The 23,986-nt window shown below is 38.2% G+C and overlaps 1 protein-coding gene across 1 annotated transcript in view; it reads right to left on the bottom strand.

Annotated features, from left to right (window-relative positions):
• Positions 1-229: 229 nt before the first annotated feature.
• Positions 230-23,986, bottom strand: part of LOC129232819 (85/88 kDa calcium-independent phospholipase A2-like) — a 136,303-nt gene continuing 112,546 nt past the window's right edge. The window contains exons 7-13 of the mRNA XM_054866918.1: positions 20,061-20,316; positions 14,142-14,420; positions 11,587-11,737; positions 9,889-10,007; positions 8,147-8,301; positions 4,568-4,735; positions 230-484 (exon numbers count right to left, since the gene is read on the bottom strand). Of these exons, the coding sequence (XP_054722893.1) occupies positions 260-484; positions 4,568-4,735; positions 8,147-8,301; positions 9,889-10,007; positions 11,587-11,737; positions 14,142-14,420; positions 20,061-20,316 (1,353 nt within the window). The 3' untranslated portion in view covers positions 230-259. The remainder of the gene's footprint in view (positions 485-4,567; positions 4,736-8,146; positions 8,302-9,888; positions 10,008-11,586; positions 11,738-14,141; positions 14,421-20,060; positions 20,317-23,986) is intronic.

Raw genomic sequence — 23,986 nt, 5'->3', positions numbered from 1 at the left:
TCTTCTGGGAACTCTTCGTTTACTTTCGGTCGCAGACGGTGAATATTGGCTTACATTACTTTTAAAAAATAATAATAAATAAACCAATTGCAATAAAACTTGCAAAGAAACTGTCCCCAAATGGCGAACCTCCCGGTAACCCATTTGTTTACGTTCAGTCTATCTTTTCGCCGAACAGAGTGTATTGCATTCGTTGCTACCGACGCGAAGTCCTGCTCGGTAGGGCGTGGTTCGTCCGGGGTGGGCGTGGCTTCGCTGCTCAGGGCGTGTCCACGAGCAGCAGCGTCCTGATGTGGTCCAGGTCTTGCCTGATGCTGCGCATGTAGGCCGTCGTCTCCCAGAGCATGCGCACCAGCACCCGGGGGTTGGTCTCGTCCAGGGCCACGCCCTCCGTCAGCTGCGGGTTGAGCCGGAAGTAGGGCACGCCCAGCATGCCGCACACCGCCAGAGCGCGTGACGTCACGCGCCCGTCCGTCTGGGTCGCCTGCGGGAGACAAAAAGACGGAGGAATATCACAAAGGGGTCGTCCAAAAGCTTTGAGGGGGGGGGGTTCGTGAAAATGTGGCGCGGAGACATTTAACTAAAGCAACATTCAGACGTCGTCCGTGCGGAACGTCAGCTTCGCTTTTTTTTCTCCCTAAAATCAGATTTTGGTCGACGTTGCCATGACAGCAAGCCGTATTGTACGGGACCCGTCAACGTGACGAGATATCTGACGTCTCTGCCGTTCGTAGAGTTGGGAGTCGCATGTCATTGGTCTCCAAGAGATGAGGGCGCTCTCTCTATTGGGTGAGAGTACTGCCATGTGTTACTCGCGTTCGCAGTGTTTGAATGCTTCTCCCTTTTCCGAAAACGTACGTATGTCCGCTTTACGTGGCGAACGTGATGTGCGGACGATGTCAGAATTACGTTTAACAATAGATGCGACATTAAACACACTATAACGGTGTTTTATGAAAAATATGGGGAGGGGAAGGTGAAATATGTAGAAAAAAAGGAGGAAATTATTTATGGACAAGCTCCAATATGCATTTCGATGATCGGTAAGGCATCAGATCCGTGACCGGGCGGTCTCTGGTTCGATACTAGCCGGTCGAAGATCCACCGTCTTCATTGTGGGGTGTGGGTCACAAAGTCCTCCAAGTGAAACGGACACCTCTGGGGATGCTAAGTCATGAGTTATTCGCCTTCTGGTCTGGTTCTAAATTATTGAACTGTCCATTGATGATGCTGCCATCTATCGTGTGTTGTCTGAACCAAATCGGACTTCTACCTTAATAGGTGCTCGAGTAAACGGAAACTCTGCCTTGAAATCGAGTAGTCTCGGGCTCGGGTCCCCGAGTGGCAACAACATAAGTAACAACAACATAATTGTTGTTACTTATGCCACTCGGTCGTATTTCAAAAATAAATGAATTCGATGACATCATATTGGTCGTCGTGTTTCTAACACACAACTTCTATGATGGAGGTGTGTAAAGAAGCAAGCCTAAGGGGTAGACATTTCATCGGGCTTGCATGATACTTTTAACCAGCAGAAGAAACGATAGTATCGCAAACTAAACTATGAAAATGGTATGCAAGTACAGGGGCGTAGCTAAGGGGGGGGGGTTTGGGGACAAACCGCCCCCCCCCCCGAAAAGTTAGTCTCAAAAAAAAAAAAAAAAAAGAGAAAAAGAAGAGAGAAGAGAAAAAAAAGAAGAAAAGGAAAAAATTCCAAGCGATTATACACACACACACATATATATATATATATAATGTATATACATATATTATATATATATATATAGAGAGAGAGAGATAAAAGAAGTAACCCCCCCCCCGAAAGTCGGGTCTAGCTACGCCACTGTGCAAGTATCGGGGCTAAAACAACTACAGCATTTTTTTAAATAAAATTGAGACTGCGGGGCACTTTGTTTTCGTAGAAGTGGGTTGAAGAAAGCAGCAGTTATCGGATATTGTTCGGTATTAAAATTATGTACACACGTGTGTTATCGACAGTAAACTCTCGATTATCCGCGGAATTGGGTGGCACAAGTGCCGCGGGTAATAAAAATCGCGGATAACCGCAAAAAGACTAAAGTGGGGGACAAATCAGGTAAAAGTTGTCCTATCTCAAATTCTTAACTGTATGGATGCATAACACTTTCTGCAAACAGTGAAAATATATAGAGAGTACAGTACAAACGTTTTGTATTTTTGCCCAACCGAACTTAACATCGATGACAAACAAGTGTATGTACGATGAAGAACGCACAAAAAAAAAAAAAAAATAATAATAACAATAATAAAATTAAATCAAATCAATCAAGCAAAAACAACTGAGTGTAAATTTACAATTTTTCAAAAAAAAAAAAAACACTCGTATTCGCTTTTTACTGCGAAAATACATGTTCGTGATTGTTGATTGATTCGCGGATAATCCGCCCCGCGGATAAACCGCTCGCGGATAATCGGGAGTCTGCAGTATGTGAATAAATAAAGGTATTCCTCCAATATCGTTCAAGTAATCCAGTTAATCAACAGATGGCGCCACTTACGTTACATGTAAAGAGCAGTTGGTTTCAGTGGCGCCATCTACTCAGCAACTAGATAACAAGAGCGCCTGTCGGAAGAATACCGAAATAAATAAGTAATAAAGGTAAAATGCAACAACAAACACAAGAATATCTATTCATATGAAAACAGTTAAAATCTGGCTTTCAGGCGATAGCACTCGACCACGCCTCATTTCAGAGGCAATGGTGCGTATCGTAGAGGAACGAAACGGTGAAAATAAGGCTGCAATAAGAATATTATCTGTCCAATGAGACATCTACTTTGAGCGCACAAATTTGAAATGTTTTACCTCTTTGGCTGATCTCTGAAATTTCAAGGTGACCTATCCAGGTTCTAGAACGAATACCAACCACACTTGCGAATTCCGTTCTTCAATTTTTCTATGCCTATCGCCCTTTCATGAAAATGGAAGCTTCTGAAACAAGGCGTGGTCAAGGGCCATCTCCTGACAGCCAGACTTTACATCTTACTATGCCACATGATGGTTTCTTAAACTGCAATATATCGTAATGAAAAACCACAGTTTAAAATTCCGGGAATACAGGGCAATTATTTGCAATTTAAAGCCTGGCTAACGCCACATTTTGGACTTACGTTAGTTTAGCTCTGAGGGACAGAATAATGCCATTGTGCAAATGGAATGAACATTCTACCTACGTCACGGGTGCCACATATAAGCTGTCACACTGTATATGCAGGTGTGTGATCTAACACATATTATGCTAGGGTGAAACGTTATCGAAAAAGTGGTCACTAAAATTCGATATCATCATGAAAGTATTAAAATTTATAATACAAGTTGGTCATTTAAATATTCAAAAAAAAAAATAAAAAAAATAAAAAAAAAGGTATTCTTCTAATAGGTAATCTACCGTTCAAGTAATCTAGTTACCCAATAGATGGCACTTCTTAAACTGCACGTAAAGAGTAGTTGATTTCAGTGGCGCCATCTATTGATAAACAATATAACGAGAGCCACCGGAAGAATATCTAAATAAATAGATAATTAAATGCAGATATAGGGTAACACCCCGACTGTTAAATTTTAAAGATAAGCAATAATAAACAGATATGTTTGGCTATTGCGACAGTACAGCATTCTTTCATTTTTTATGGTCCTTTAGAATCACCGGGTTAATGTTCCTTTTTCTGCAGAAATAGCTATAATTCGTAAAATCAAAACTACGTACCAACTAAGAAAACAGCAATAATCTCGATATTTGTTTTCCATGCAACACTCCAAATTTATTTTTACTTCCCTAAAATACTTTTTCAACTTCAAGATGTGTGATTCAACATTAATTTATGTAAAACTATCTACTTTAAATTAACATTAATTATTTTACTTATGATGATAAAATTTGCATGTAATCTAAAAGCGAAAAATAAAGTGATTTTCTAGTTCTATTAACATGTGCCAATTACTGGATCACAAGGTGTCATACACTGGGGTATCATCAGGTGCCAATGACTGGTGATTTTGGTAACTTTATATATATATATATTTATAAAAATATCAATTCAAATATTTTTGCTTTAAGTGAACTAAATAGACGCACAGATGTGCATTCTTTGATACATAAATATTTGCAGGTGAATATTTTTCTCTAAGTAATGAAAACAGAGGTAAGTTTACGGACAAACTCATAAAGTGCCATCATGAAAGTATTAAAATTTATATAATACACGTTGGTCATTTAAATATTCAAAAAAATAAATAAAAGGGTATTTATTCTTCTAATAGGCAATCTACAGTTCAAGTTATCTAGTTACCCAATAGATGGCACTTCTTAAACTGCACGCAGTTGATTTCAGTGGCGCCATCTATTGAGTAACAATATAACAAGAACCACCGGGAGAATATTTAAATAAATTAATAAATAAAAAAATACAGCAACAAATACGAAATTTCGATTCATATAAAAACAGATGCGAGTGTGCTTGTTTTCGTCATACACTACATGGAATGTTGACGAAAAAGTGGTTGCTGAAACGATAAGACACTAACCTGATCGACGAGGAGCTGGCCGAGGGAGGTGATTCCGAGCGCCATCTTGCATGCGCCCCACATGGTGTCGGGCCGGAACACGTCGATGGTGTTGACGGGCACGAGGGGCGGCCGCCCCGTTCCCATGGAAACCACCACCGACACATCCACCACCTCTGCCTCCTGGCCCTGGGGAGAAATTCAGGACTTTTATTACAGTGCCCGCCGCTTATTAAAATCACATTTGTTCTGAGGACATTTGATTTTATAAAGCGGCGGATTTTATAAACCGGCACTGAAAAGAATAAAAGGTTTTTAAGTATAAATACTGTAAACAAGAAATAAATTACGATTAGTTGTATTTTATTTTTAGTCTAGTCGTATTGTATTATTTTAGTTCAGTTTCAAAATACAGTTGACATTTGATTTTATAAAACGGCTGATTTTATAAACCGGCACTGAAAAGAATAAAAGGTTTTTAAATATAAATATTCTAAACAAGAAATAAATTACGATTAGTTGTATTTTATTTTTAGTCTAGTTGTATTGTATTATTTTAGTTCAGTTTCAAAATACAGTTGACATTTGATTTTATAAAGCGGCTGATTTTATAAACCGGCACTGAAAAGAATAAAAGGTTTTTAAATACTCTAAACAAGAAATAAATTACGATTAGTTGTATTTTATTTTTAGTCTAGTTGTATTGTATTATTTTAGTTCAGTTTCAAAATACAGTTGACATTTTAATTTACATAAGGTACATTTTAAAAATTTCTCAAGGGTCTTAAAATATTGACTTATTGTTGTTTGAATAAGAGAATTTGAAAGTAATGATTGAGAAATCAGTTATTTAATTGCAGCATCACACTAACTACATTTAGGAAGCTTGTCATACTCATTCAAAATTTCGAATTAATCTTTATCGCTCTATAAAGCGGCTGATTTTATTAGTGGCGGGCACTGTATTAACAGTGACAAATATATAGCTGACAACAACGAAAGCTGAAAATTAGGGAAGCTTATGCGTAAAATCGGGAAGTTTTTATTTTTTTAAATTTTAGTACAAAACCGGAAGTTTGGAAATTAGGATTATTATTAATACCATTATTTCTTCTTCAAGGTTGAAAAATTGCAACTTTTAGGTGAAAAAAAAATCACTTAAAATAGTTATAATCTTACTCTATCGTTAAGTTTGTGGTCTCTTTAAGTGATAAGTACCTGGACGGCCGAGCCTCGCTCGGCTTTAAAAGAATTATTTTTTGTCAAAATGTGTTTTTTTAAGGTTGAACACTTTTCCAAATATACTTGAAAAGCTTCACGTTAACGAAATATTAAGCACTCGACCTTCTTATAACACTAAAGTACCAAACAAAGAAGATTCTGAATGCAATTAAATCAACATTTTGCTTTAAACTATCTGTTACATATTGTTACAAATCCTGTAAATAGTAATTGTAGTAACGTAACCTGTAAATAGTTTCCCGTAATGAATATACAACCCCTTAACCTATGGCTAAAGTCTACGACCCCCTATTTCTTTTTTTGTTCATTGATAAAATTTGATAACGGTCTACTATTTTCCAGAAGCGTTTGGAATATTTGAGAGATTTCTTTCGGTGTGTATATAAGCCGTTACGCTGGATAAAAAGTTAGTTTCGATTGAGAATTTGTACTGAGAGTGTATTTGCTCTGTTTATTGCGAGGCATTTCGCTGTGTTGTTTTCGTATTTGGATGTAAATACGTGTGTCACCGTCGAGTTTACGGTGTTGACTGATATTTACTTAATATCTGATGATTCATTTAGCAGTTGTTGACGATCTCTCCTGTACATAGTGTAAATAAAGCTCCTGTGTTTTTATCAAGAACTGTGTCTTCATTTCAAGAAAGTGGAAGTCGCACCGAATCCGTTACAATATGTTTCCACTATACAATTTTCTTGTCAGTAATTAAAATATTTTGACCTTAGTTTTGCTACGGTGAAATCGATTTTTAAACGAATCCTTTCATACTATGATGCGTTTCAGGATTTTATCCCAATCGAAATTTTCTTTTTGATTAAGTACTTTTAGTTTTTACGCCAGAAAATGCTACATACAGCATGATATCCATCAAAACTGATGATCCACAAACATTCCAACAAATGATAACAAGTCTTAACAAAACATAAACAGTCTCAAGACTTACGTTTCTTCGAAATAGAATTTAGATGCGTGATTTTAAAAACATGTTAAATTATTTGAAGTGTAAAAAGAAAATAAATAAAATAAAATAAAATAAAATAGGACGGTCAAGCAATAGTTTCACTTAAAAAAGAAAAAAGCCTTACATCGACTTACATAATGCTTTTGAATTTGTTTTCAGTCAAGTGTATTTGAAATGAGCCAAAGTGGCCAATATCAGCCAAGCCTGGCAACCCTAAGCAAGTTTAAAATTTTAAGGTTTAACTCAATTAGACTTTGTATTAAAAAAACTGTTTTTTGTAAAAAATCGTGTTTTTACAGAAAAACACTGATGTAGATGAACTTAGAATGCAAAACTACAATTAAATCCAAAATTTCATCCAAATCGTTAGAGCCGTTTTCGAGATACGAAATATATATATACCCACAAGAATTGCTCGTTTAAAGATATAAGATTAACATTTACAAACTTAGGACGTTCAAAAAAAAAAAAAAAAAAAAAAAAAAAAAAAAAAAAACCGGAAACATCTAACAGCATTTTTTGGTAAATAAAATTTTTAAAAATAAGTATAATAAAATGAAATAAACCTGTTTCAAAAGGATTGGACAAATGTAATTTTCGTAATTTAAAAAAGAAAAGGTTTTGTTTTTTGCGATCGTGATCACTTACGATGGGGATTTGTCCGTAATTTAAACCACTGAAAAGTCCGTTTTTTTTTTTTGGGGGGGGGGGGGATTTTGTTGTTTTGACGAAAGTTGGGGAGCTTTTTGCTACTACACCAGGGAGTTCAGGAGAAGGCTTCGAAATTGGGGAGTCTGCGGGACGAATCGAAAAAGTCGGCAGCTACTGTCTGACCATCGATTACATGGAAAGATTAATATCCGGTTTATAGGCGGAAGTGGACGTATCTATTAGTTTATAGGGATGTTAGTTGGCTTGTTTCAGGTGTGCACTTTTGCCTCTCTATTATTTAGCCTTAGTTTTGTAAAAATGATGCTCACGGCAACATTTTTTTAATCTCAAGTATATTCGATCTATATTCTCACGGTAAAAATGAATTGATTTATTTATTCACAACACAGTTTCGAGCTTACCATTTTGCTTTTACGTTCCTGAACGATATGAAAACATTTTCTTTTCTTTTTGATGTTGCCATGGTAACTAGTTTCGTTTCCCCTTATTTAATTTTAGAGGATGCAGTAAATGAATGAGGCACTAGTGACATCATAAAATGCCTAATCCCATCGTTATTTTCCCTTCTCCCCTGCCAGATTCATTCAGATGGAATGGTCTTTACTTGGCAGATTGCCAAATTACATACAATCCGTAGTCAAACAGTATGCAAAAAAAAAAAAAAAGAAAAACAGTACTCACCAACTTGGCTACAAATTTGTACCGGGAGAGAAAGAAATACGTACCGTGGCTCGTAGCGCCTGGTTCCTCTGGTGTATCTCGGTGAGGGCGTCGAGCGTGGGGTTGTTGGAGACGAGGCCCCCGTCGATGTAGGGCCCCGAGGCCCGGAAGTAGGTGGGGGCGGCGCCCGTCGCTCGCCCCGCCTTCCAGATCAGCTGATCTGCACGAAGGACACGCCCATTAACATCGTTTTTACACAGACATGCAAAAGACAAAGGAATGGGGTCGTTTCCGAAAGTTTAAAAGTATTAAGTAAGTAAAGTTTCTCGCTGCATATTATTATTATTTGTTTTTTCTATCAATTTCAGTGATTAAAAGCAGTACTTTTGACTGAAGAAAACAACGCCATTACGAGTATTGATAATTATCCTTGGAATTTTGGAGAATAAAACGGAAATTTCGGGAGCATTTGGGAGAAACCATTTTAATAATACGTGTGAGAAATAAGGAGTTACATTTTGTGCAGTGACGAATCAAAATCATTGATTACTTTTATTAACAAATAATTCAGGAAAATATTGTTTTTAATGGAATTTAGAAAAAAGAACCATTTTGAGTGAAGTTTTTTGTCAAATTAATTTTTAGTTAAATTTTGAGCTTTAAAATATTATCTCAAATAAGCTATTCCTTTTTTATCTTTGATTTTTGCTTTAATTTTGGTTTTCAGCTCTTTTACAATGTATGGATTTATTTTTATTATTTTGTAGTTGTCGACAGGTTTTTTTTTGAACTGGGTAGAAATTGATAACTTTCCCATAGTCAATGCCCTTCTTAAAAAAAGGAAAAAAAAAATGCAAAGTTTGTAGTTCCCAAATTTTTTTAATATTCACCTCCTCCTTCTTGAATAGTAAGTTAATTATCAATCTCAAATTATGTGTTTCAAAAAGTACAAAATAGCAACAAGTGAATAAGCATCTCTACTCTTATTGGCAGAATTTGTTTCCAGAAGTCTGCGATGCAAATTATAAAACATAAATATAGTTTGTGAGGTAAACCAGAATTAGATGAATCGTCATAAAACATCACCATAGAATGCTGGAAAATGAAATGGTAAATATAAAAATGACTTGAAAAATGGGAGGCTAAAAAGCTTCAAAATAAAATGGAAGACTGAGGCGCAAGTAGCTGCCGGAGCTAGAGTGCTTGACCTCTCAGCCACTGGGGACTCTTTACCATAGATTTAGAATTCTTTTTTTTTTCTTTAATTTTACTTTTACTTATTTTAAAGTGTATTTTCTATTTTAAATTCGGGAGATTCGTGCAGAATGTTAAAAAAAGAAAATAATAATAAATAAATCTTTCCAATTCAGAAATAGTCAAACTTGCTCAAGAGTGCGACGGGCGATGCAACGCTGTTTCTGCTACCGGGCTCTTAGATAAATGTTATGGCATTTTAGAATCATTTTCACTCCTATTAATAGTCCTATAATTACTATTAATACTACTGTTTTATGGCAACCTCTTTCTGTATGAAAGGGTTTAGATTTAAGCATTTAATAGGGAAATGACTTCAAATGTACTGTTTCTTACCAGTAACTTATTTTCTCTTCAAAGAACAAATAGGGTCAAGCAAAATAATAGTATCTAAGTTAAACCACACCATATCCATTAAAAAAAAAAAGAATTATCAAAAATCGATTTACTAACTGAGGAGCTATGAGCTAACAGACGAACAAACGGGGGTAAAAAAAGAACATGCATAAGGTACGAACTTTCAAAGTCTGTCGGGAAAGAGAGGGGGGCTCACCTCTGGGGTTGGGCAGGGGGTCGTCGCTGAGTGGGTCCGTCTCCACGTGTTTCAGGACTTCGAGCGGAGACTCGTAATTACGGAACATGTGCAGGTCGGCTGGTTTACGATCGCCCAGGGGTCGCAGTCACCATCACCCTGAGAACGAAAAAAAAAGAGAATCAGTGTTAATAGAGCAATAACAGTGTCAAAGAAACTTGTTTCATTTAATAAATCACCGGACTTTATACGGATGGCAAGGCAAACATGCTTAAACTCAGTGCTGCCAACTTTTGAAATGCTAAATTAGTAGCAGATTTTTATGCTGGGGGGGGGGGGGGGGGATAAAACGGCACATATAATTACGATTGCAACATACGCAATGAATAATTGACGTTTTTAATTCTGTACCTCAGAACCAAACTGACATAAGTCCAAAAACTGAGATTTTCTGTTTATTAGTGTGATGCATTGTATGCCGAAGCCTATTCCGCCATGTAAACCAAAAATTGTAAAAAAAGGAAAAAAACCTCAGCTTTGAAAAAGAATGCTAATAATCGGTATTGAATTTTTTTAACATTATTGTGGCAAGATTATTTTACTTATTTTTAACCAAACATTTAGAATTCTGTTAGAGAAGCAATATTATCTCAATGATTATACTACGGATATTATCTGTAATGATTGAAAAACTTCCTGTGATTACAAAATGTAAAAAAAAAAACGAAAATCGTAGGTTTTGGACACGTTTTTGTAGCGTCGTAGTTCAAGGCGTCAATCGTAGAACCTACGATTTTTCCGTAGCAGTTGGCAGCTCTGTGTATACTGTTCACCTCTGAGAAGTTGAGCTGTGGCCTTGAGCCAGTCCATTTCTTTCGAGGGAGAGCAAACAGTAAGAAGAGGGATTGTTAGCGCAGAGTTGGGCTACCATCAAGCCTTTTGATCAGGTGTTTTTCCTCACCCCTACTTCTGCGAATGGAATCGTTTAATCCGCAGGTCCACGGAGCTCAGCTTGCCAGAGGCGGACAGTACAGCTTTACGAATGTGTGGCAAATGCAGAGAAAAAGGGATAGACAAAAAAGAGACGAAAGAAGATAAATAAATACCTTTGTATTCAGTAAATTACCGCCCATTAGCCAGGGCTAAAGCAGAAATACGTGAAATACACCGCTAGCTCAGTCATTTCCAGCCGAGGACTGCAGTTTCGTGCTTATTAGCACTCATCAGCCCGGCACAGGAAAGTGACTGAGCTGGAGATGGAAAACCTCTTAAGGAAGCCAACAGTGCCAACCAAACTGGTAGGCAATATAGAATTAGCGCAGACCAGACGAGTGACCGAAGCAATGGTTCGGTTCAACTCCAAGATTGAACGCGAGGCAAGGTATATTCAGTAAATTACCGCCCATTAGCCAGGGCTAAAGCAGAAATACGTGAAATACACCGCCAGCTCAGTCCTCGGCTGGAAATGATTGAGCTGGCGGTGTATTTCACGTAAATATCTTTGAGCTGAACAGTAAAGTAAGAAAAACAACGTTAAAAAAAGCACAAATTTGCCAATTACAGCAGACACGTGTTTCGGCCGACAAAAGCCTTTTGTCGGATGTCTTTTCATCCATAAGCTCATTATTTTTTGCATTGAAAAAGGCGTTCCTATAACGCCGAAACACGTGTCTGCTTCCTGTAAAATAAGGCGTATGAAAGAGAGAGAGGGGGACTCACTTGGGGTGTCGGATGTCCCCCATGAGCGTCGACTCCCCCAGCTCGTTCTTGAGGAAGGTCTCGAGCAAGTCCGCGTCGTAGGGTCTCGAGCCCACGAACACCTTGTCCTTCAGCCGGAAGTAGAGGCAGCGGGCGTCCTTCATGCTGCGCCCTGCGAACACAGACATATCCGCTCACCAGTTTGCCGTTACATGAGAAGGGATAAAAGATAGAGAGAGCACTCCTTGAAGCAAGAATCCCAAGTAAAGTGGTATACAGAGAGAGCACGAATCATCGGAAAATCAGTTTTTCGAAACTACTGCACAATTTCAATTTGTGACTAGATGCGTAGCCCTGCTTTGCACGGTCTACCTCGAAAATAAAAGTTACGTCAAGTGACGCGTGTTCAACAACCAGGCTTGAAAAAAAAAAAAAAAAAAAAAAAAATTAGTAACATTTTGTTGCAGATTGCAGAAAAATAACCAAAAAGGAAACATTTTAAATCCCCCGATTACAGGATAAGCCACAAAACAAAATACAGAACTGGTTTGTTCTAATTCGAGAGAACAAAATGGCTACAGATCTTTCGTCTCAATGATTTTCTTCACGCTATAAGTTTTAATAAAGGCATTGTTACGGAAAGTGGAGATGAAGCACTGAATAATAATTTGAATGGAGGAAAGCCTTCGAAAATTAGGGATTTTATGTCGAAATCCAAGTTACATAATTAATAGTTTTTAATGGATGTCTCCGCTCATTACTATCGGAGGATGATGTTAAATAGCCAAACATGAAGACGGGAAGATGACGAATCCATTGATACCTAGATCAATGGTCAGTTCACTGTCGTTTGGGAGAAGAAACTTGGACATAGATACATAGATGACTACATAGATACATAGGTACATACGATTAGTTTTTAATTATATAAGATAAATAAATGGAAGGAGCTTATATTGCACAAATAAATGAAAGGGCGTTCCAAAAATAGCGATTGATTTCCATGCAAACACCAATGTGCCGATTTTTTTAACAGGTGTTTGAAGAAAGGCCGTTTCCTGGAAACTGGGTGGTAAAACCATTGCTCCCGTAAAAGTAAAGGCCTTCGCATTTGTCTCAAAAAGTGAACTTACGTCATCGCCCGCGCTGACTTTCGGTACGGAGGAGAGCTCTATCTAGCGGCCATCCAACGAAGACGTTGCTATGGCAATGGGACCAAACAATTTAAATCAAATTAATGGTTGGTTAATTTTTAAGTTTAAATTTAGAAATCATCCAATTGTTAATTTCTTTGCTATTAAAATACCTTGGACAGATGGCAGTGGCCTCTGTACCAATATTGACTGGTGCTCGCTCTCCCGTTTTGAGTTCATTTTTGTTTTACGTTCAAAGCGTGAAAGCAATTAGGCACTTAGTCTACGCTGCCGTGCTAAGCACAAAATTCGTATCTGCACTTTTTGTCAAAATTGAGTTATTGTCACCCAGATGGTTCTTTGCCACATATTTTACCCAAGTACACTGTTTTATGGCCATTTGTCGATAGGAAATATTAAAAAAAAAAAAATTAAATAAGTTTCATCTTAATCAAATACATGGAGGCACACATCTTTAAAGGGTAATTTCTCATTTTGAACTTAGCTGCAGATAGCTTTTTAGGCAATACGGGGCTAAGTAAGCATTACGGAGGAGTTGGGTAAAAAACTATTTTTATTTAAACAACGTAATTTTGAATTTTTTTAATGAACTGGAAGTTTCTTTCTTTTCCTTTACTATTGCGTCGTAAGGTCAAAACAGCTCTTAAGAATTCCAACAGCAGAGATACTTGACCTTCAAGCTCTGAAAATCTAAGGGACCAAGGTCATTTAAATTATAATTTCATATTACCCTGCCATTATTTTTAATAAATACTGTTACAACGAAATATCCGTTTCAACGAATTAAATCCTGATTCAATTTCCATTGCATTGCTTGAATTCCATTCAACAAAACTCCGGTTCGACCAAAAACGAACAACAAAATTCCCGTTACAACGAACTAAATTTGTGTTCCTTTGTAACGGGATTTCACTGCATTGGTATTGATTGATAGAATTTATTGATGAACTTATTATTGATTAAACTACGGAAATATGCGCAACATATGTACTGTCCGTTTTCCACGAGAAGGCACTTGACTCCTCCTTCCGTCACGTGGTATCCAATGATTTTATTTCGCTGTTTCGGATAAAGTATATTCGGATCATGGCATTTTGTTCTAAAAGCAGCAGTTTTTAAAATGTAAGAATTACTAAAATGACAACAGAGAAGTAATGCAAAGGACACTAACATGTTTTGCACAATAAAATGCACGCCCAAGTTAAGGCTGTCAGGTTGTGTCATGTAGAAGCGCGTAGATTGCTTACCGATCACCCCCGCGTAAAATAGAACTCGGCGTTCGAGGAGGCGGGGCGAAGTGCCTTCTCGTGAAAAACGGACAATGGTACTACATAGTTTTTGATGCTTTTCGATTTCACGAAATCTCGGCCAACTTTTTCCCGCCATTCCGAGGGATTCGCAAAATCGAGGGTCGCGACTCACCGATCGCCAGGACGAGTGCCAGGATGCCGCCGGTGCTCGTTCCCGCCACGAAGTCGAAGCAGGTGTGCAGGGGCCGCCCCACGATCCGCTCCAATTCGTCCAGCATCTGGATGAGCACGAGGCCCCGGATGCCGCCCCCGTCCAGGCTCAGCACGCGGCAGCGGCCGCCGGCCACGCCCCCGCCGGAGGCGCGGCACCGGCAGGCCGCGCCCTCCGTCGCCGAGGCCCCGCCCCCTCCGGGCAAGGCCCCGCCCGACAGCTGCAGGATCTCTTCGAAGACTGGAAGACACAAAGGGACAATGAGTACGACACGTGCAAACCAGGAGTCTTCTTTGGTCGATAAAGAATGGGAAGGACACTAGTGTGCACAATTAAGAGAAATTTTAGGTCTGGTCGACCATCTCCAGAAATATGAAACCGATTTTAACACATTGACTGCTAGGGACGAGATAACTCGTCCTCCAGAATTATGCTGTATGCACTAAAGACGAAATAACTCGTCCTCCAGCCAACACGTTGCTATATTTTTTCAGCGGGTTCCATTGGCTCTCCTGGCTGTTCTGCCGCGCATAGACGATTATTGAGACAAGGTTCAAGAAGAGAATACAAAATGGCGCCACTACTGGGTTTGCTGTGAAAACATTTTCTGATGCAAGCAGGCGAGCGCGCGATCAAACGAGATAGCGAGCGTGTTTTTTATGCTGTAGTCTGTGGGAGTAAATAAAAACGTGAAATGAGCAAACCTAAGTATATGTCTTACATATGTAAGTATATGTAAGAAAATGCGTCGTCTGCCGTTCTCTGAACATTCGAAAAGAATTGCATTATCAATGCAAAACATGTGCGTCCAAACCTACCTTATGTGTTGTCCCTTACTTTGAAAAATATCACAGTGTGGAAAATTTCTAGAAAAAAAAATTATAGAATTTGTTTTGTATGCTGTATTATTCATGAAAAAGTCCAATGTAACTGTTTACCTTTAAATTGTTTCAAATAATTAGCTTAGCGCAGAGAGTCCATATATAGGCTGTCGACAATGTGTTAAGGAAATTTGGTATGTACATATATTGATACAAAACAAAACAAATAAACTATCTAACGTCTAAAATACACACGCATGATCAGAGTCAGAAGGTGTGAAAATGCGGTACCAAAATTGAACAAAAAATGTACTAGTAGTAGGTGTGAGTAGATAACTGTTAGGGGTTGACCGACAGCTGGCGGCTCCGCGGCTCAAAGCCGTTTTTGACCTCCACCTGCGCCCCCTGTGACCTTCCCACCCCCTGTCGATTGCGCCTGTGACCTCCCGGTTTGCGCGAGCAACCGTAAAACGTTATAGTTTCAGTTTTGGACTTAGTTGTTTTTTCGTGAAATAAATTTTAGTTTTAAGTTGATGGTCCCACCTTCCTACCCAGTTTATTAAATAATAATAAAAAAAAACGGTGATAAGGTGTATTTAAGTCTGCAGACGCAATTTGCATGCCAACGCAGTTTGTCTACTAATTTAATTAAAAATACAAAAAACTTGCCAAAATTTAAAAAAAAAAGTTGACCGGGTGTATTTATTTAATACACTAGGCTGAAAGGTGGGACCATTAACTTAAAACTAAAATTTATTTTACGAAAAAAACAACTAAGTCCATACCTGAAACTATAACGTTTTATGGTCGCGCGAGCAACCGGGAGGTCACAGGCGGAAACGGCAGGGGGGTGGGGAGGTCACAGGGGGCGCAGGTGGAGGTCACAGGCGGCTATGAGCCGCAAGCTGTCGGTCAACACCCAAAAAGTTATCTACTTGATTAAGGTACTGTGTAGAGCTATCGGGATTTTTTCGTTTTGCTTTTTCGATTTCAAGGGAAAATGATGGGACGATTGGATCAGCACTAGTGATGTTCCAGATATCCGTATCCGTATCCGCGGATATCCGAGGAAAATAAAGATCCGTATCCGTTACTTTTTTGACGGATCTTAAACGGATCTTTTCTATTCTAAATTTTTTTAAATATTTGAATAAAAGACTTAAATTCGGTTTAAATTAGGTTTTATTCCCTATTTAAGTTATAAGGTATCATTTCAGAAACCAACAGCCCTCTGAGACATGTTTTTTTTTTTAATTTTTAGTTTAATATTAGTTTTTTTTTATTTTTTTATTTATTGATATGGGGTTTCTGTTTATCTTCATTTTGGTTTTTCCCGGCATCCTTCCAAAAAAGTGAGACAAAAGTCTCTATTTACTGTCTAATAAAGGTGTTCACGGCTCTGTTATTCCGTCGGACGGAGTCATGTGGTTGGAATGGGTCAGCGCTGCATTTATGCCGAAATAAAATGCGAAAAATTATTTCTAGCCTATCCAGTAGCAGCTTTACATTCTTGCTCCTGTATCCTACATCTACCGAGCAAGCTAGAAATAATTTTTCACATTCTATTTAAGCATTATTGCTGCGCCGACCCGTTCCTTCCAACTCTCCCTCCATTTTAACGGCGATTTCTTCAAAGAGTCAATCATAGTCTTAATTTGAATTTCACCGTAGATGACATTTTTTGAAGAAACAGTGTTATTATAGTGACGGGAATACCTTCCGTAATAAATTTCACACTTGGATAGTTGAATTGGGCAAAAACATTTTGAGATCCGTATCCGGATCCGTATCCGCGGATCTACTCTTTCAACGATCCGGCACATCACTAATCAGCACCACTGCACTACGTTTTTAAAGAAAGTGGGTGACAGCCAAGACCGAATTCCTATGATTCGACAGACTCCTTACTCCTCTGATACAGGGATGTTTGGCTGTTCCCCAAACTCAAGAGGCGATTGAAAGGCAGCAACGCCACAGAGCCAAACTATACTCCATTTAGCGAGAGCTGATAGTGGACGTAAACAAAGCAACGTGACAATTGGCGTTACCGCTGCCTTCTTGGCGGTGGGATGATTGAAAACAGCGCCAATCAGATAAGCGAAATGTCCGCGCTTTCAATGCGAACAGCATTGCCAATCGGGCGAGTAAGTCATGAAAGTAGTAACCCTCTTTGTTTACTTCCTCTATCAGCTCTCGCTGAATTGAGTATAGCAACGTCATACCAGGGTTGCCAACTTGGGGGTTTTCCCCCTAAATTTAGGGGGAAAACTTTAGAATGGGATTCTTTTAGAGGGATAAAATTTTTAGGGGTAAATTTAGGAGGTTTAATTTTAAGGTTTATCAGGTAAAAATGTGTTTCTTTTACCTTTGGAAATTTAATTTTTCGATTGTTTTATTCATTCTTTTTACTTACATACATTTTTTGAGCCTTTGTAGCCCATGGTTTTGATCAGAAATGACATAAAAATACTTGATATTATATTACTCACTCGCAGTGAAAAATAACAATGGTCACGTGACCTTTTAATTCCACGTGTGACGTCACAGTCAAAGGATTACGTGACTTTCTGACGTCATTCAGGGGTTTTATGAGTTGAGTTTAGGGGGAAACGTTTTTAGGAGTTGGCAACCCTGATCACTACTAGGAGGAGTGGGCGGAGTCCCAAGGATCCTCCCCTTTGAGGAGGGTTCAGTTTCCAGCGCTCTAGGTTTATCTATATTTTCCCAACAGATCTTGTATGTACTAGTGATGTGCCGGATCGTTAAAAAAGTAGATCCACGGATACGGATCATTAGTGTCAAGATCCGCGGATACGGATACGGGTACGGATCTCAAAATGTTTTTGCCCAATTCAACTATCTAAGTGTAAATTTTATTACGGAAGGTATTCCCGTCACTATAATAACACTGCTTCTTCAAAAAACGTCATCCACGGCGAAAATATAACAAAGACTATGATTGACTCTTTGAAGAAATCTCCATTAAAATGGATGTAGAGTTGGAAGAACGGGATGCTTAAATAGAATGCAAAAAATCATTTTTAGCTTGCTCAGTAGATATAGGATACAGGAGCAAGAATGTAAAGCTGCTACTGGATAGGCTAGAAATAATTTTTCGCATTTTATTTCGGCATAAATGCAGCGCTGACCCATTCCACCCAGATTACTCCGACCGAACCGACGGAATAACAGAGACGGGAACACCTTTACAGACAGTAAATCGAGAGTTTTGTCTCACTTTTTTTTTTGAAGGGTGCCGGGAAAAACCAAATTGAAGAAAAACAGAAACCCCATATCAATAACAAAAACTAATATTAAACTAAAAATTAAAAGAAAAATATGTCTCAAAGGGTTGTTGGACTCTGAAATGATACCTTACAGTTTAAATAGGGAATAAAACCTAATTTAAACGGAATTTAAGTCTTTTATTCAAATATTTAAAAATTTTTAGAATAGAAAAGATCCGTTTAAGATCCGTCAAAAAAGTAACGGATTGGATCTTTATTTTTCCTCGGATATCCGCGGATACGGATACAGATACGGATATCCGGAACATCACTAGTATGTACACAGTGTGATCTGAAAGTGGGTCGTACACCTCCCCCAACCCTATTTTCAATATTGTTACAAATTCTGTAAATAGTAATTATTGTAGTAACGTAACCTGTAAATAGTTTCCCGTAATGAATATACAACCCCTATACATTAGGCTAAAGTATACGACCCCCCTCTTTCTTTTTTGTTCATTGATAAAATTTGATAACGGTCTACTATTTTCCAGAAGCGTTTGGAATCTTGTGGAATATTTGAGAGTTCTCTTTCGATGTCTATGAATAGCCGTTACGAATGATAAAAAGTCAGTCTCGATTGAGAATTTGTACTGAGAGTGTATTAGCTCTGTTTATTGCGAGGCATTTCGCTGTGTTGTTTATCGTATTTTGATGTAAATACGTGTGTCACCGTCGAGTTTACGGTGTTGTGTGATATTTGCTTAATTGCTGATGAATAATTTAGCAGTTGTTGACGCTCTTTCCTGTACATAGTGTAAATAAATTTCCTGTATTTTTCATCAAGAACTGTGTCGTCCTTTCAAGAAAGTTGGAAGCCGCACCGGATCCGTTACAATATTATGTCAGTTATGGTTTAGTGTTCGCTATACACAATTACCTGGAAGTCTAAAGACTCAACACCATCGGTATGCACACCTTTCCTGCTATAACACTGCTGATTTCCTGCTCAATTCTTCGCCGTGTTCGGGCAGACGTTTTGCTGCAAAAGATCTCTAAATACCCGAAACAGAACATGGCACGGAATTCGGCCGTGTCACGACACTGCTGGTGTTCATACCGATGTCTGCGACTCTTAAGACTTCAAAATAACTGTGTACGACAAACATTCATTGTACTGTATGTACGATAAATGAACATTAAGAAATGCACTTGATTATAAAAAGTAATGCATCTTATGTAACATACAATTTTTATGTCTGTTACTATCCATTTTCTTTATTCTAAACTTCATCTATATCTGTTGCCACTCATACAATATTATTTAACTCGCACGTTGTGGTTATTATTATGACATTCATCTTCTTTATTATTATTACTTACTAATAATAAAGCTGAAAGTCTCTCTGTCCGGAGGATGTCTGGATGTCTGTGACGCGCATAGCGCCTAGACCGTTGGGCCGATTTTCAGGAAACTTGGCACAAAGTTAGTTTGTAGCATGGGAGTGTGCACCTCGAAGCGATTTTTCGAAAATTCGATGTGGTTCTTTTTCTATTCCAATTTTAAGAAAAAAACTATTATAAATTACGAAATTATCATAACGTGGAACCGTAACATGGGCACGAGCCAATGGGCGAGATACGAAATGATCATAACGTGGAACTGTAACGTCGGTACAAGCCAATTGGCGAGAAAATTCACCATACATTATTTGTAAATATACAAGCGAACCAAAAGACCTTTAATTTTTCTATTACGGGCGAAGCCGTGCGGGTGCCACTAGTAAGTAACATAATGAAGAAAATAAAAGGGGCGTGACTGAGACTCTCACCTGTTTCGTACTTCCTCGAGAAGGAGCAGTTCTCCGGGGGTATTCCGTTGAACTGACCGCCGGGGCTGCAGCCGTCGTTGCAGGAGAGGGCGGGGGCGCAGCGGGAGGCGCCCACGGCGTGCAGGGCGTACAGCATATCGCCCTGGGACCGCCCCTCTGCGGCTGCGCAGTGGCGGGGACTCTCCCCTCGGTTGTTCAGAACCTCCAGGTCCGCCCCGAAGGCGATGAACGTCTGTACCATGGACACGTCGCCCGTCTACGGAGAGAAACAGAGACCACAAATGAGGAGTCATTTATCAATAGGGAACATATTCAGTAAGTTAAAAATAATAAGTAAGTAAATGTATGTAAGTTCAGTATAATGTTCAGTAAGTTAAAAATAATAAGTAAGTAAATGTATGTAAGTTCAGTATAATGTTCAGTAAGTTAAAAATAATAAGTAAGTAAATGTATGTAAGTTCAGTTTAAGTTCAGTAAGTAAAAAATAATAAGTAAGTAAATGTATGTAAGTTCAGTATAATGTTCAGTAAGTTAAAAATAATAAGTAAGTAAATGTATGTAAGTTCAGTATAAGTTCAGTATAATGTTCAGTAAGTTAAAAATAATAAGTAAGTAAATGGGCGGTAACTTACTGAATATACCTGCCTTGCCTTCAAAATTTCGAGTTGAACCGAACCATTGCTTCGGGCACTCGTCTGGTCAGTGCTAATTCTATGTTAGCTACCAGTTTTGGTTCGCCTGTATATTTACAAATAATGTAAGGTGAAATTTCTCGCCGATCGGCTTTTGCCCATGTTACGGTTCCACGTTATGATAATCTCGTTATTTACTCGTTCATCTCATGATAGTATTGTTCTTAAAATTGGAATAGAAAACGAACCACATCGAATTTTCGAAACATCGCTTCGAGGTGCACACCCCCATACTACACACTAACTTTGTGCCAAATTTCACGAAAATCGGCCGAACGGTCTAGCCGCTATGCGCGTCACAGACATCCTGACAGACAGACAGAGATCTGAACAGAGAGACATTCAGACAGAGAGACTTTCAGCTTTATTATTAGTAAAGATAAAGACAAAAGGGGACACATCCTGAAAGAATCTGTAGTGCAAAGACTTTTAGATCCAAAGGAACACGTGTCCGAAATCCTGAAATTTTAATCCACTACCTTCAGGTTCATGTACTTCGACAAGAGAATAGGAGAAGGTAAAATAATAGAGTTTTTGTGAAATTGGAATTTTCAACATTCAGGTTTTCGTTCAAAAAGGCACCTATCCAAAATTAGGATGGCGATATCTCCTTGTTTTTTTTTTTTTTTTTTTTTTTTTTTTGAGCAATCACGATTGCTTATTGCTTTCATTTGACTCTTTTGATGTTCTATGGTTTTATTTTCCCTCCGCCACCCTCTGCAGCACCACCGTCGACCGGCCGCTGCAAGATGCTGCTCCTCTAGCGAAAACCGTCTCCAGGTTGCATTCATATCCTACACACACGCGCATACACATACATACACACAAAAACACATACATACACACACAAACACATACATACAGACACCTACACACAACTACCCATACATTCATGCCTGTACACAGACACAAACACATATGTCTACACACACATACGCATACCCCGCCCCCACGCACACAAACACTCATACACACAATTACCCACACACTCATGCCTGCACACAGACACAAACACACATACCTACACACACATACACATACCCCGCCCCCACGCACACAAACACTGATACACACAACTACCCACTTACTCATGCCAGCACACAGACACAAACACACATGCCTACACACACATACACATACCCCCTACACACAAACACGCATACCCCCACACACAAGCCTCCCTACGCACACACATACTCGTGATTGCGAAAAACATAATTTGAATTCAAGATGTCAAAATTCAAATTAATTTTTTTTTTTTTTTTACACAAACATTTCTTACTCTGGGTCATGACTTGCTGTGACTTTGTGCTCAATTCTGTACCCAGAAAATTTGATATAACTATTTTGCCCTTACCCTAATTCGTTTTCCTCACCTCCTGAACATTTTCGGAAAACGGATGTGTTCCCTTTTGATAAATGAGTCCTCGGTTATAAATGCCGTAAACACCCGACCATCCGCGACTCTTTCATCCGGAAGTCTCTGTAAACCGGAATCTTTCCGATACAGGGAAGTTTTCAGTTTCGGCTGTATTTTTAGTTGATGGCGCATAAAAACGCGATCGGAGAAAAAAAAAAAATCTGCCATGCAATTAGTATTTAATTTTAAAATAATTTTCAAAGGGAGAAATATAAATTGAAACAGAAAGATGTCAATCAACAAGTTCACTCTTAACCAACGAGGAAACTCAGAAATTGATTTACATTCTGTGCTCCGCCCCCTCCTCCCCGATTTTCCTCCGACTTCCTTAGGAAACCCTGACATCGGATATCATGTGTTTTTTAAATTTTTTTTTTCAATGTAGAATCGTTACATCAAAGGACTTTTGGGATACTCATTTGAGGATAAGAGGAGAAAAAGAATGAAAGGCACGCGGAACCCCAGAGTGATCCCCATGGAACCCCAGGAGTTCCGCGAAATACAATTTAAGAAATGTTGATTTTAACCTACAATCAATAGATCTTGCACACAAAAACACAAGAGAATATTTTACACGGTTGCAGTGGATGATTTCCAATATAAGGCCATTCCACCGTCACGTACGAGACAAAAATACGCTTAAATTTCATTAACATTTCGTCATATCTCTTAATATTTTAATGAAACAGGAGTATGCATTTTTTTTTTAATCTTTAAATTTAATACTAAGATCTTTTGACACAGTTTTATTTTTATCAAACAATTTTGTTATTTAAAATAAAATGTATTTACATGCGTCACGTGCGGGACGTCCAAAGTCGACCTCTGGTAACTTGCTTATGAATAAATTAATATTTTTGCTCTATTAAAACAGCAATGACGAAACAAATTGTAGATTTTGAAAGCTATGGTTCCCACGTAAAGGAAACATATCTCATTAGTTTAGAAATAAATATTTAAACCATTGAAAGAAATATGTAAATGCCCATTGCATTGAAAATGGTCATTTTGTCCCGCATGTGACGGTTCCTATATAAATTCCTAAATACAGTCGAACCTCCATATATCGAACTTCCACATATCAAAATTTTCTATATCTCGAAATTCCAACAAATTTCTATGTTCATTACATAGAAAAATTGTTTCTATGTATCGAAAAAATCTCTACATAACGAAATTCTTTTTGAGACAGCATTCGTAGATTTTTTTCCATTTTAGATTGTTTGTCTCATGAAAAATGAAGGTTGCGGGAGAAAATGATGTTCACTAAAGGTGGCTACGAAACTCATAAGGAATCTGGGGATAAGGGATGTGTAGACAGGTCGTTGTTTTGTTCTGGAGTTCCTAACTTCCTTCAATTTTATTTCAAATATCTTAGTTGTAACCAGTAACACCGTCAAATCAGTTTCAAGTTAGTCCTTTTGTCTGTTGATTATCATTCCTAGTCCCTTTAGATGAAGTAAAAATCATTCAAGTTAAAGCAGATTGATTTTTTACTTTTGTCTCGATTTGTCAAAACGAAAATTCCCTCATGTTGCGGATCAAGTTGAACTGCCGAAGAATGAAGGTGTACGAAGGAGCAAAAATGTAATTTGTTACTTTTTTAATTATAAACTTTCATTTAATCTGATGCTCATATAAATTAGAAATTAGGTTTCATACAAGAAAAATGTGATAGGGATGAACTTTAATTTTAATGTTTTAGGAGATTTTTTGGATAAAATAAGATCGTTTTTACGTATCGAAGTTTTTATATATCGAATTTTTTTCCGGCAATTTGCTACTTCGAAATATGGAGGTCCGACTGTAACTTT

The sequence above is a fragment of the Uloborus diversus genome, unplaced genomic scaffold, assembly GCF_026930045.1.
Source record: "Uloborus diversus isolate 005 unplaced genomic scaffold, Udiv.v.3.1 scaffold_14, whole genome shotgun sequence".
Lineage (NCBI taxonomy): Eukaryota > Metazoa > Arthropoda > Arachnida > Araneae > Uloboridae > Uloborus > Uloborus diversus.
This window is presented reverse-complemented; position numbering and strand designations above follow the sequence as displayed.